This window comes from Pseudorasbora parva, chromosome 20 (assembly GCF_024679245.1).
Source record: "Pseudorasbora parva isolate DD20220531a chromosome 20, ASM2467924v1, whole genome shotgun sequence".
Lineage (NCBI taxonomy): Eukaryota > Metazoa > Chordata > Actinopteri > Cypriniformes > Gobionidae > Pseudorasbora > Pseudorasbora parva.
In genome coordinates, this window is record NC_090191.1 from 39,983,730 (window position 1) to 39,998,023 (window position 14,294).

General features: G+C 37.0%; 2 protein-coding genes across 4 annotated transcripts in view; both read right to left on the reverse strand.

Annotated features, from left to right (window-relative positions):
* slco1c1 (solute carrier organic anion transporter family, member 1C1) overlaps window positions 1–2,878 on the reverse strand; it is a 63,562-nt gene extending 60,684 nt beyond the window's left edge. For both annotated transcript variants that reach the window (XM_067426956.1, XM_067426954.1), the window contains exon 1: window positions 2,608–2,878. The gene's annotated coding sequence lies outside the window, so the exon portion shown is untranslated. The remainder of the gene's footprint in view (window positions 1–2,607) is intronic.
* Window positions 2,879–7,715: 4,837 nt separating this feature from the next.
* pde3a (phosphodiesterase 3A, cGMP-inhibited) overlaps window positions 7,716–14,294 on the reverse strand; it is a 123,599-nt gene continuing 117,020 nt past the window's right edge. For both annotated transcript variants that reach the window (XM_067427009.1, XM_067427008.1), the window contains exons 15-16: window positions 11,637–11,895; window positions 7,716–10,266 (exon numbers count right to left, since the gene is read on the reverse strand). In XM_067427009.1, coding sequence (XP_067283110.1) covers window positions 9,845–10,266; window positions 11,637–11,895 — 681 coding nt within the window. In that variant the 3' untranslated portion in view covers window positions 7,716–9,844. The remainder of the gene's footprint in view (window positions 10,267–11,636; window positions 11,896–14,294) is intronic.

A 14,294-nucleotide genomic window follows, 5' to 3' on the forward strand; every position in this document is an offset into this window, starting at 1 on the left:
AAAATAACTGTTAGCAACAGAAAACAGAAAATAATCCCCACACATGGGAGCTCAAGACTCAGTGCGCACATACACAAAATGCAGACTTCGTTTGCAGGGAGCGCGCGCAACTCTTAAAGGGGCCACACTATATTTCTACTCGTTACAGCGTGCTTTAGTTTCATCATCATGAAAAGGTCAAAGCCATCAGGGGCTCAGTATCGTAAAAAGAAAGCGAAATATACAGGTATAGCCTACTTATTGGTTACTTGTTCTCTACTAAGCTGGTCCCTCTATCATAATGTTGAGCAAAACATTACACTGAATATTAGTACTGGACGGACCACACGCCATGCTCATTTCAGGTGCAGAACATTATAGCAGTTAATTTGAATAATTTTTTTTTTACATCAGAGATAGCTGTTTAGTGTAAATTGATCAAGTAGGCTAATACTGTCATAACCATGGGCGTCACTAGGCCCTTTTTTATGAACTTATGCATCAGCCCCCCCTAAAAAAAATATGTGATTAACCTTTAAAACATGAAACTGGCGCAAGGCTTCGGCTACTGCTTCGTCCCGTGTTTTAGTCTTTGTGTCACTGTGTTCTTCAATCCGCAGCGGCGCCGAGTGACATGGTTTTCAAGCTATTGTTATCTAATTTTTTGGCCCTCAGAACATCTTAAAATACACATATGTAGATCATAGAAATCAAATTTTTCTCGGGGGAGCATGCCCCCGAACCCCCCAACATCTGGGATCTCAGAGATAATAAACCTAGCTACATTATTCGATTAATGCATGTACAATATGCCCATGAAATAAGGAAGTCATATTTACTTAATAAGTTGTAGTTTAAAAAAAAAAAGAGGGGGGGGGGGGGGGTGCAACATATGAATCTCGCCTAGGGTGCCAGAAAGGCTAGAAACGGCCCTGCATGGACATGATTTTTGCCCGAGTCCTATCCCAATTCTTTTCCACCGGTTGTGAGGTGAAGACCACATGTCCCAAGATTCTGCGCTCAAACTTGGCATCATCAAACTACACCTTTGTTTTGAATAGGCGCCCTCTAGCGGACGGAAAAGTTACATAGTGTAGCTTTAAGCAAATAATTGTACATTATATTAGTTTTTTTAAATGAAATATTTGGTAATTTAATGCGTTATTACATCAAAGATGATTGTGAATACCAAGTGCCACACAAGTCCTGAAAAGTTTAGCCAAAGAGTTTTGATCGCTCCCAGGTGGTTGGTCCCAGTATAGCTCATAAAAACCTCTGTGTATTCTAATGTGAGGCGAGACAAACTACACAGTCAAATTACACTTCAAATACATTTTTTCCAAAGATTTTAGGTAGTTTTTATTCATGCTGATGTAAGTTCAAGTGTTTGTTCCTTAAATAAATTTGGTTTTAGTTAGTTATTTGATGCTATAAAAACCGGGCATGTAGTCATGATTGACAGCTTCTCTGATTGAACTAGATTCGAGATTGGAGATTGGATTTCTATAACCGTTTACTTCACACCGAGTTATCCTGCAGTAAACTGGACTAACCGATTCTGCGGGAGTGTGAGCGGGGCTTTGACACGGCGGCTCCACTTCACACTCACTACTGCACAGATTTAAGTTCAAGTTTGGTGAACTCTGACCAGTGAATTTGCATCACGTGAGGACGTATGACCAGTAGAAGATCGATACGTAACGGCTTGACCGATTAGCTAAATTAAAAAAATATTTAGAGTAGATTCTATATATTTTACATTTTGGGTGTATTATTATTTGTTAAACATTGAATGTGATCTTATAAAAAAAATCACGACTGTTGCAGCATCCAAAGATATGTAGCATGCTCAAAGTCTAGTGTGAACGCGACTTAAAGGCAAAAGTATACTTCAGATTGTATGCGATCAAGGGTCAGCGTACAGTGCGCTGTATATAATTTTGTCATCAGAATAATGCGCACATACTTAATGTAAACCGCCAGATTTTTGTAACCACATACTTTATACGACTTTTATTAAAATTGAATCAGTTTGTCAGCATTTATTGGGTTAGAGAATAAAATTGAAGTCAGTATTTGTAGCTGAGCTCGAATCGCGTACACTCAGCACCGTGCCATAACCGGAAGTACAATTACATCGGTTGTAACTTGTGGTGAGATTACACAAAACTTTGTTTAACGGTACAAGTCAATAGTTGCAAGTGTGCATATGCTCACTTGCGCAAGAAAACAAAAAGATACTTGCAGGTTTTAGATGGCGGTGCATCTCTTAACTACACAAAAGTACAGCAACTTAGCGTACTTTTGCTTATTAATCAATTAAAAGCCACCTTAAACTTAACATATGATATTGTTAAATTACAAAGCTATTTTATTTTAAGCAGGCAATTAGTTACTTGGTTGAAAACAGAAAAGCCTGGCAAATACCTTAAATACTATTGTTGTATACCGCGATGTTTCTCACGGACACGCCCCAAACAAACCAGTAAACATCTCCGAGCCTCCCACAAACGACATTGTGGCCATGCGTTCAACTTGAATGCACCAATAGGCACGCATAATTAAGATGAACTCGTCATTCGTCTCGTAATTGTGAACGCAGAATAATATCACTTGATGTCGTCTTACCTGTCTAGAAAGAAAACGCCATGTCTGGATTGGTTTTAAATCCTTCGAAGTCCCGCAGTTATCCCCATCTCCGAAAAGCAGCCCGATGTTCATTAGAGTGGCGTAGGGTTTTGTCACCTTCCCTTTTTGCTTGTAAACTCGATGCCTGTTCAACGGATGCCTTCTCGGGTGGTTGTTTTTTAAAAGATCCATTGTGTTGTTTATTTGTCATGATGGCTGTCACAACTAGGCCTAAAAACTCCCACCGCACCAAACACGCGCTGGCGGACTTTTTCTCTCTCTTTTGTTTACGGACGTGACATCACTGCGCAAAGACAAACGTGACGTGAAACTGACATTTCCCGCGATATCCGACCCGCCTGCTTTAATTATAAATCATTATTATAAGCTTACTGTTGTGCGGTATGGCAATGAGACATTTTAAATGCACTCGCTCAATATTATTTTAACCCAAAATATTTCACACAGCTTTAAAATTAAAATAAATTAAAAACGTTTTATGCAATTAAAATAAATGTGTAATGAAATTTTTGAATAAAAACTACTGAATCCGATTTTTCTGGTAAATTGCATAGTGGTTAAGAGAACAGAATTTACATTTACATTTATTATGGCATATGCTTTTATCCAAAACAACTTATACATTGCATTCAAGATATACATTTGATCAGTTCATGCACCCCCTGGTAATCAAACCCGTGGCCTTGGCCTTGCAAGAGCCATGCTCTACTGTTTGAGCTACAGTAAATTTTCGCTATAGTGGAGAAAGGAACCACAATAACGACCCACATTACATTAGCCTTCCTGTAGATCACATTGCAAACAGAGAATAAAGCAGTTATGATTTCTGAGATATGGGGTGAGCTTTGCTTCGATGCAGCTATGTGCAAGAATGCGTTACACACACCTCGAGCTGTAGGAAATGCACAAGGATGCCAGAGACACGACTAATCGCATGGTACGTCTAAAAAGCTGACGTTTAGAGGGCTGATTCAGAACATTGTGGCTGTCAGCATAAAAAAGAAACTATGGTTTTAGACAAATCCACTACTAATGAGTTGAAAGCAACACGTCCCTCAAGCCCTGTTCATAATCCACTTATATAAGTGTCCTTTCTCTACGTTCTTTGAGAACACAATCAAACAATGTGCCATAATACTTCATGCTGAACGGCAGCTAATTTGTTGAACTGTGTTCACTGCTTCAACATCAAGTTGGCACCCACCCTAAACATAGATCAACACTGAGGCCAAGCACTGAAGTGATTTAAATGAGCCTGGTGAAGATGAGTGCATATTTTTGCTTCATTTAAGACCCGGCATAATGGGTGAGGAATCTTACCTTGACTTCGATTGAGACAGGAGCCATTTTCTAGACAATTGTACACATATTTGTACACATGGTTTACCCTTGTTTAGTTGGAAACCTCAGGGGTGAAAATCAATGAAGCAAGAAATAAATAATTAAGAACACAGAGACATTTGATACCACAGTATTTCACTCGTATTATTAAACTGTATTCACATTACAACATCCACAATGTTCAGCTTGTGACAGGTTCTAATAATCTCAATATATATTTTCTGTATGTTACATTATACCAAGAGGCACTTCCAGTAAGTCTGGCAATAGAGGAGCTACAGTATAGTGTCTAAATTACAAAACAGTAAAAATAAATAATGTTTATCTAAAAGACTTCTGTTGTCGTTTTCATCTTTTTCGTCCCTTTTTTTGGCTTTGTTTTTGTTTCGTTTCATTTTTAACCTGTACACAATATCGTTTTGTACAAAATGGAACAACAATCAGCGATAAAATGAATATTTCACTTTACGAATACTGGTGATTTACACAGTTCCCCTTTCTATAGGTATTGCTACATGTGTTAAGTGCAAGATACAAGTGAGAAGAAAAATAATTATTTTGTCAGTGAAGTGCCGACTATATATATATATATAAAAAAAGTACAAGTCTCATTTCTCTTTCTCAGAGAGGTGTAAAGCTTGTTTGGTTCTCAAGGTGAACGAAACGGGTGCCACACGGTTATCAGACACGCACAGCTGAAGATGAAGGAACGAGCTACGGAGAGGAAAAATATCAAAAAGATCATGACGTGCAACCTCTCCCGGGAACCTGGCACGCTGGTCAAGCTAAAAAAAAATCTGGAGGGAGGGATGCGACCATGTCATTGTGCATTTCTGCAATACCTGTGCAGGTATTTGAGCACAACCGTACAGACTGCAATATATGTCACTCCTAAGGGCATCTGCTACGTGTGAAAACGATTTAGTCAAATGACATTATGAACATGTCCATCCTGGTTTGTACAGGAGACACCAAACGCAGATCAGAGCTGAAAACCAACCAATGAGAGGCACGGTGTAGGACAGGGACGCATGCTGCCATGCCAACACACACACACACACACACACACGCGCGCGCGCAATCATGAAGCACACGCACAAGCACATCAAATGTGTAGGATCGCTGGCTAATTCCACAGTTTTCGTTAAGTCTCTCTGAATACTGTCGGGTGGAAGCAAATCTGAAATAATGGACCTGTCTTTGATGACTCTGGGTTTGAAACACTAGCGATGACCTTTGATCGTCAAGGCAATTCCCAACATGTTCCCACTGCTCTTATGCTAATCACTTGGTAATGACACACATTTTTCAAACCGAGTGGACCTCCCATCCAACAGTAAGATGAAGAGCGGAGCCATATTGCATAATAGATTCTTCCATGTCAAACTAGGAAATAATGTTTTTAGGGGGATTTCATTCCTTTTCAATTTATTTTCCGGAAATATCCCAGCTAACAGGGAACGTTCTAGCAAGGTTCTCTCAAAGGTATGAAACTAACGTTATTCCAGTAATAAAGCGTTTGTTCTAAATTAGCTACCTGGTCTATAATGTTCTCAAAAACAGTTTAGTAAGCAGAACTGGCAGATTTTTATTATGTGCTCATACATTTTAATAGCTCTTAACATGAAATACTTCATTAAGCTAATTCATAAATTTAATTTAAAACTTTTATCATGCAATCTCAATTTAACATTTTTTAGCAGTGGAAATCTAACATTAATCTAATAGAAAAATCATTACATAACACTTACTTTTAGCATTTACTCCCTCTTTCCTGTGTCATTGCAAAGTATGCATGGAAACAGACATCCCAGCCCAGTTTCAGTTAAATTTACTTTTGTCTAAATGAAAAGAATCAAGTTCATCAAATTCAAAACAATGAAAGAATTCAGATTACTTAAAATTTGTCAGTTTTGTGAACGCAAAAGAAAAAAAAGTTCAAAATACTCATAAAAGTCAATTTGGTTGTTTAAGTTGGATCTACTCAAACCAATTAATTATTTTGAGCGTTTAAAGTGTATCGTTCATGGAACTCTTTTCCCAAAAATTTTCCCGTTTTTAAATGTTATTTGTTTCAGATTGTTCAGAGACCGTTCAAAAGTAATGTTTGCAAAATTATCAAATGGGTTGTTCACATCCAAGAAAAAACATTTAATATCTTTACATATAACAATCTTCTGTTATCCACGTATTTATTTTTATAGTCTCCAGTTTACTTTATCTCACTTATTTTATTCCACATCTCTTATTTCTTTTACTTGATTTATTCATGCACCTTATCCTATTCCTATTTTATAATTTATTGTGCTTTTTTTGTTAATTGTTATTTGCTGTCCATGGAGCGGACCTGTTTACATTTCACTGCCGGTTGTATTCTGTATAACTGCGTATGTGACATAAAACTCTTGAACTTGAACTCTTGAACTGGACATTTCGATTTGAGAACATTTGATATTTTTGTTAGCTGGGATAGAGCGAAACCAACTTTGATCCATGACTTCCACAACAGTGCACAGATCCTTAAAAGCAATTTTTAAGGTGAAGACCTTTCACGCTAATCCATTATTTATTATGTTTTATATTATGACCAAAAAATGTAAAATGGCAAAACAAAAGTGATGCAGCAAATAACAACTACTAACGTTTATTGCAGTGGACAGTAACGCTCTCAAAATGCGTTCTATTTAGAAAAAGACTGGGGCTTAATTGTTTTTTTTTTTTTTTTTAAAAAGGTAATAAAAACATTAAGACTATTATCTGTGATTTAATAAATCATGCACCAAAGGGTTAATATCTCTGGCCTGGGGGTTACAAATCTACGGCCTTTTGCAGAATTATAATACCCTCTAAAAATGACGCCATGTACAAATAAAAAGCACTCATATTGCCGCCACACACACACACACACACTCACTCACAAGCACACATGGCCATTACATGCTCTTCCCATTACTAAGAAGACCAGTTTCAGCAGGGCTGTCCAGTCCTGCTCCTGTAGGGCCACTGTCCTGGAGAGTTTAACTTCAGCCCTAATTAAACACATCAAGGGCTGCTTAAATAGGGCATTATATGAGGGGACAGTTCTTGTTAGTGGTGTCCGAAACCATAGTGGACCCTATCGAGTGAACTCATTCAATCCCATTATGCACCGCAATAACAAGTTTTGCTACTCTGAGTAGTATACAAATCTTGTTATTTAGGGTACTTTTTGCGTTTCTTTGCCTCTTCTTGACAGATCGCTTCCTGTACTCCTGAGTTGTAAGTCGCTTTGGATAAAAGCGTCTGCTAAATGCATAAATGTAAATGTAAATAAGTGTACACCTGCTAGATAACACAATGCACCGTGAGGGTCGTGGTGAATGAAGTCCCGCGTTTGACCAGAAGATGGCCCCTGTAGGCGAATCATCCATCTGCTGGTCCAACGTGGCTACAGTCTAAAAAATGCCCAAGTTGGGTTAAATGTTTCCCTGGGTAGTTTTATTTAACTCAACTATTGTTTCAAAATTACTGCAGTGTGCTTTGCTTAAAATGAACCTCAGAGTATTTTGAAACGAACATTTCTTAATACACTGTAAAAAAAAAAAAAATACAGGCCCCAATTGAACATTTCTAGTGACTGATCACATCTAAATTTTTCAGTTGGCCAAATTGAACTTTTGAATTCAATTGCATTAATTCACAGAAATTACATTTGGCCAACTGAAAAATTTAGATGTGATCAGTCACTAGAAATGTTCAATTGGGGCCTGAATTTTTTTTTTTACAGTGTATGTTTAATAAATGAAAATCATGGCTGGGTTTGTCCATTTTTAACCCAGCATACGGTGTAATATCATAAATTACACTCTAAAAACACTTTTTTTCAGTGTATGCAAAAGCAGCGCACCCAGTGTCCGAATTCACTCACTCTCTTTAATTCACTCCCTCAAGTGGACTGTAATAGTGGACTAATGTAGGGAACAGTAAATGAGGGTATAGGGGGTGATTTCCACACATACTAGAAACTAGAAACCAGGCAGGTGTGTTGAGGGAACAATTTGGAGCTAAACTCTCCAGGACAGTGGACCTCTAAAGAGCAGCTTTGGACACACCTGAGCTACGCGAATGTTTTCCTACTTTGAGGAGAATGGATTTGAAGCCATATTTGGCACACACACGCTTGAGCTGTGTGATAGTTACACAGCAACAAAAACAAAGTGCAATTGGAAATGCTACCAATCTACTGTACACAAAGGGTCGGTATTGCTTAAATAATTCGCTGAACTACATTGCACCACGTTGCCTGATAATATTAAGGCTTACTCTGCATTGCGATCGAAGGGGACGTTTCAAAGATGGATCTAAATCACATGACCGTCGCCTCCTACCTATGCGCTTTTAATTGGCTCTCCTTCAAAGTGACTGAAGGCATTGGACTCGGCCTGATTAAACATCGGACTCGAGGTGATTAAGCCTGAAGAAGTGTTTCATCTCGCCGTCACGAGCAATCTGCCTCGTTTCGACACATCAAAGGCGAGCGCGGACAGCCGTGTCGACCGGTGCCCGTATCTCACATGCGGCACATGGTCTTTGGGTCCGTTCATGTGAGAGGTACGGCGCTCTGCGTCTCATCCCCTGGGCTGAGGATACTCACAGTCGCTCACATGCCTGCCTGCATTACAGCGCCGGCTGCGTGAGGCGACTGTGAAGCATAACCACGGCCCTGTTTTGAGGGAGAACATGCGACTGCGGGGGAATGCGGGAGCTCGGGGCTCTCTCGTGCGCTCCAGTCCGCGCTTTTGATCAGTGAAACTTGCCAGAGAAGTTTAGTCGGCTCTCAAAACTTTACTAAGAAGCTTAAATGCAAGAACGGAAGCTCCGCTTGACGGGGAGAGAAAAACGGGGCTGTCTGTAAAGTCTCGGACAGTAAATGATAACGAGAGGAATGATGTGATGTGCTACATGTGTGTGTGTGTGTGTGTGTGTGTGTGTGTGTGTGTGTGTGTATATATATAATCACCTGGTAAAACAACAATTGGGCTATTGTTAAAAAGGCCATTGACGTTTAGAAGAAATTACACTTTAAAAAACAACTAAAGATTCCCTTTGTCCTCACAAATCAAGATTCAAAAGATTAAAAAGTTGCAAGAAAGTCCGTAAAAACCATTGAATCCTTGTACCGTTATCCAAAAAACAGTCTGATCCTGAGAAACGCAAGATCTCAGTTCATGGACTATTGGAATGCCGAGGGAAAAAGGTGAGGGAAGAGAATGACGAGCATGCGGCATGACGCCTTCGGAAATGGGACGAGGACAATGGTGCGAGCGTTTGCAATAGAAAGGACCTCTGGAAAGGAAAAGAAAGAGCGCTGACACGGGAACATTTAGTGTGGAGTCTTTTTGTAGCCTTTTCACAAATGCATGCCGTTTCTGGGACGTTTGCTTTCGTCCACTGCGGATGATGGGATTCGTGAGCTGGCGAGAGTCACGGTGGATTGATTTCGCTTTCCCGACTTTGACACTAAGCTCCTCAGAAATGCTTGTTGAGGAGAAGGGACGAGCCTGCAAAACTTGTGTAGCTGCAGGTCACTGGGACCCCTGTCGTAGTTTGGGGGGGTTAAGGTGCAGCTGGAGGTGTTTCGCCAGAAGGACTTGCAAAACTGACCAACATAACGTCTAGAAAATATAGGAAACCCCCCCTCCCCCCAGGAGAACTGGGAGAGTCTACTGCTAATAGTTCACCACGAACCCCTTCCCACCCTGTTTCCTTTAGGCACATGTTCCCCAAGCATCTACAGTGTTGTGTCTAAGTGATGTGCTGGCAACCATTTCTTAGAAGTGTCGCTTGCCTATAAAAAGCTTTCAGACAATGTTCTCGTCTAAAATCGGCAAGTCATTCATTCCGGATGATCCTTGTCTTCAGTTTCCTCTCGGTTTCCCATTAGCTCTGCATCGTCTTCTACAGTTGTTGTGTCTCGCTTCGCAGTCCCAGTCGCTCCATCTGTTTCATGAGTCTCTCCAGGTACAGGACTCTCCTCCTCCTCTGTTGACTCCTCCTCCTGGTCGTCTGTTGGCTCCTCCTCCTCTGTTGGCTCCTCCTCCTGGTCGTCTATTGGCTCCTCCTTGCTCCCTGGCTCCTCCTCCTCTTCATCAATGGCTAGGATTGACTCAGGGGTGTTACTGAGGCATGTGGACTCTTCCTCTTCTGTCTGGCTTTGGGACTCTTCTGCAATGACTTTCTTCCACATCTCATGGTTCTCCAGCAGGTGTTGGGTGATCGGGCAGAACACCTTCCGTCGTTTCTTGGGGGCTGGTTTCTCTACAAAAAAAAAGTACACAAAGAGAGTGTAAAAGGGTTTGCCATACTAGCAGCTTTAAGTGATGATTTAGAGAAATGTTGCATATAAAAGTAAAAAAAAAAAAAAAAAAAGTATTAATTATTAATTTATTTGATTAAATAATAATAATAATGATTGAATAAAAATATATGCAAAAATATATTATCGCTTTGTAAAAAAATAGTACTGTAAAAACAGTTTCTAATTTGACCAACAGCTTTAAGTTATGAATTAGATTTTTGTAAAGAAATGTTGCATGTAAAAGTAAAAAAAATCTAATTAATTATTAAATAATTTACTTGATTAAATAATAATATTATGATTAAATAAAAAAATGCAAAATATATTTTGACTAGCAGCTTTAATGAATTAGACTTTTGTAGAGAAATGTTGCATAGAAAAGTAAAACAAAAAAATCTAAAAACAAATTACACAAAAAATGCAAATATACATTTTATAATTTTATTAAAAAATATATAGTATTGTAAATTACAGTTTCTTATTTGACTAACCGCTTAAATTTATGAAATAGATTTTTGTAGAGAAATGTTACATATAAAAGTAAAAAAAAATAGTCTTAGGCTTTTCAAAAAGCTCATTATATTATGAAAAAATTGATATTTAAACAATAATAGTGTATATAAGAGGATTGTGTGAAATATATTAAACAATAAATGTTGTGTTTTAATGGCATTATACTAAATAAATAAATACATTTATTTATTGATTTAATTCATATTTTAATAATTATAAAATTAATTTGGAATAAACTTGTAGATATAATTATCTATTTTATTATTAATGTAATTATTTCATCTTCAGTAATTCGGTCTTTATACTTAAATACACACAGATTTGTATAAAAATTTAATTAAATATTTACAAAATAATTTGAAAAAAATAGCTTAGTTAAATAAATGCAAATACATATTTGATCATATATTATATTATATATTATATTATATTATATTTTATTATATTATATTATATTATATTATATTATATATTATATTATATTATATTATATTATATTATATTATATTATATTATATTATATTATATTATATTATATTATATTATATTATATTATATTATATATGTTCAAAAACATTTTTACATTTAATTTAGAGTAAAATGTCTGTGAAATGGTTCTACCGATTTAACAATCAGAGCAATAAAGACTGTGATCATAATTTACGATCATGTTTATGAGTCCTTAATACAGTTATGTTCACAGTCACACACCTAGAAGTAAATGCGGTTCTCAAAATCCCCAAAACTGACAGTGTGAACGTAGCCTTATTTCGATCTGATATTGTACTTGATCTGCAAAAAAAAAAAGTGAACTCACGGGAAAGCTCTGAGCTAGTGGAGGAGTCTTCCTCCGGAGAGTCTTCCTCCTCCTCTTCATCCGTCTCTTCCTCGGCATCCTCGCCCTCTTTGTGCTGAGGGTTGACCCAGTGCCCAGGCATGAGGGCCGCGGAGTCATAAGAGTTGCAGAGAGGCCCGACGATGTGTGTGATGAAGGACTCCTGTAATTTGGCCAACTGGGGTGCGGTGCGGTCCATGAAGGGGCTGATGGGAAGGCCCAAGCTGGACTCTTCATCACCCTGAAACACCAGAATGAACAAAGTTAGTGCTGTCATAACACATTTAAAAGAATTAACACAGCATCCGTTTTTCTCCTTTCGTCCTCTGGCTAGTGCTACATTATATGATCATGCTCTTATTTAAACCATTCAAGCGTGATAAGACACAAAAGAGAAGGCAGTGCATGTCTGTGAATCTCCTGTCTATGTGACGCATACACACTCGAAAGCCGCTTTAGACCACGCCTGAATGGACGAAAACACAAAAAAGTCAGCCAAAATGACCGTTTTGTTAAGTGTCCTCGCAAGCACAGTCTTAAATGAGTTAAATGAAGTCTTAAATGACCGCAAAGAGTTGTGAGAAAATGTGATGCATGTCAGATCTGTGTCATGTGCGGCAGGTCTTAAAGTGACAGCCGCCTATTAAACCTCTGCTGTCTGTTATTAAAGTTAATCACTCACTGCTCTTGACTGAACAGCTTCAAAAAGAATTAATCTATATTTAATTTATAATTTATGCAGTGTAGACTGTGATAACTATTCAATTTCTGTTTATAATCCTACCTGTTAGACCAGGGGTCTCAAACTCAAATTACCTGGGGGCCGCTGGAGATAGACTCTGGGTCAGGCCGCATCAAATTTTCCACCAAAAAAAATGATCCAATCTTCTCAATCTTTATTATTAACAGTTCTTCAACATTAATGTTTCTTCTGAACATGAACATGGATTCTCTTGCTTGCGTGGTTTTTTTTTATATTGCCAATATATTTTTGGATCTGGTTATCCTTCGTCCTTCGCACCTATCTATTTCCCAACAGGCGTGTGATGGTAATTGTGTACTAATAAATATGGCCAATAGAAATTAAATCATTATGTAATACTGAAATAATAAATGCTTTTATTTTTATTTAAAATAATAGACTATTTCAAAGCAAGGCCAAAACCAGGTCAAACAGATCAGTGAACGAAATTCTAGATCTAATTCTAGTTGGGAAATAATACATTTGGGACCATTTGCAAACAATATTTGCATTAATTGTTAATGCTTATATTTGAGTTCCTCAGTGGTCTAATAGTAGACTTTTAGACTCTGCTAAAAATGGTTTTCAGAGCAACGCGTGGGCCACACTAACACTAAACTTTACACTTTAAACTTTACTTGATGTCAAGTAAGGGGCCAAAAAATATCATCCTGCGGGCCGCAAGGGTCCGGGAGTTTGAGACCCCTGTGTTAGACCGAACTGAACCAAATTTTAAAGTAGTTTACAAGGTTACATGGGTAAAAAAACAAACACCAAAAAGAAGCAACAATTTTACTTTTTGTACATTTTAACAGGGCAAATGAGGTAAAAGTGGCATTTATTATATGGGTTTACGCAAAGAATGTTTTAAGTTCACTTGAAAGTATTATTTTAAAGCCTAAAGAATATTAAAATTGATAGCTTTCAATTTTATTGTAATGCTGAATGCATATAATTAATGGCTAAAATCAATTTTATAGAGACATCAGTAGCAATATTGGTATCGGTGATGCCTTTCATAAAAAATATGCCAATAAACTAATATTTTAAATATAGGCTACTGTCTTTGTGTACTGTAATGTTTATTTTACATTCATTTAGAGATTAAATGTCAATGTAAAATAAATAAAAACGTCATATATTTTATAATAACTTTGTGTATATAAAATATAGTATTATTGTGAAATATTTTTAAAATAACTGTTTTCTATTTGAATATATTGTAAAATGTAATTTATTTCAGTGATCAAAGCTGAACTTTCAGCATCATTACTCCACTCTTCAGTGTCACATGATCCTTCAGAAATCATTCTGATATGATGATTTGCTGCTCAAGAAACATTTATGATTATTATCAATGTTGAAAACTGTTGAGTACAATTTTTTCCAGGGTTATTTAATAAATAGAAAGTTCAAAAGAACAGCATTTATCTGAAATAGAAAGCTTTTGAAACATTATAAATGTCTATACTGTCACTTGATGAATTTAATGCATCCTTGTTGTATTATTTATACATAAATGTATTAATTTCTTTACGTTGTTCCCCCCCAAAAAATATAAAAATTATTACCGACCCAAAACGTTTGAATGGTAGTACAATGTGGCAAAAGCTTTCTATAAATATATTATATTTTATGAACTATATTGTGATTTAAATACAATGAATCATGATTAATTACAGAAAAAAAATTGTGATTATATTTGATTATAATATGATTATATTTAATTAATAATCATATCTTATGCTGCATACACTGGTTTGGAAGACCCATTTTTATGATCCAATCAATTCCCAATAAATGATTTCTAATAGAAAAATGAAGTTCAGACCACATTAGAGAAGTATTGGTTACAAATGAAGTTACTTTTAGTGAAAACTTTTTTTGCTACAACTGAA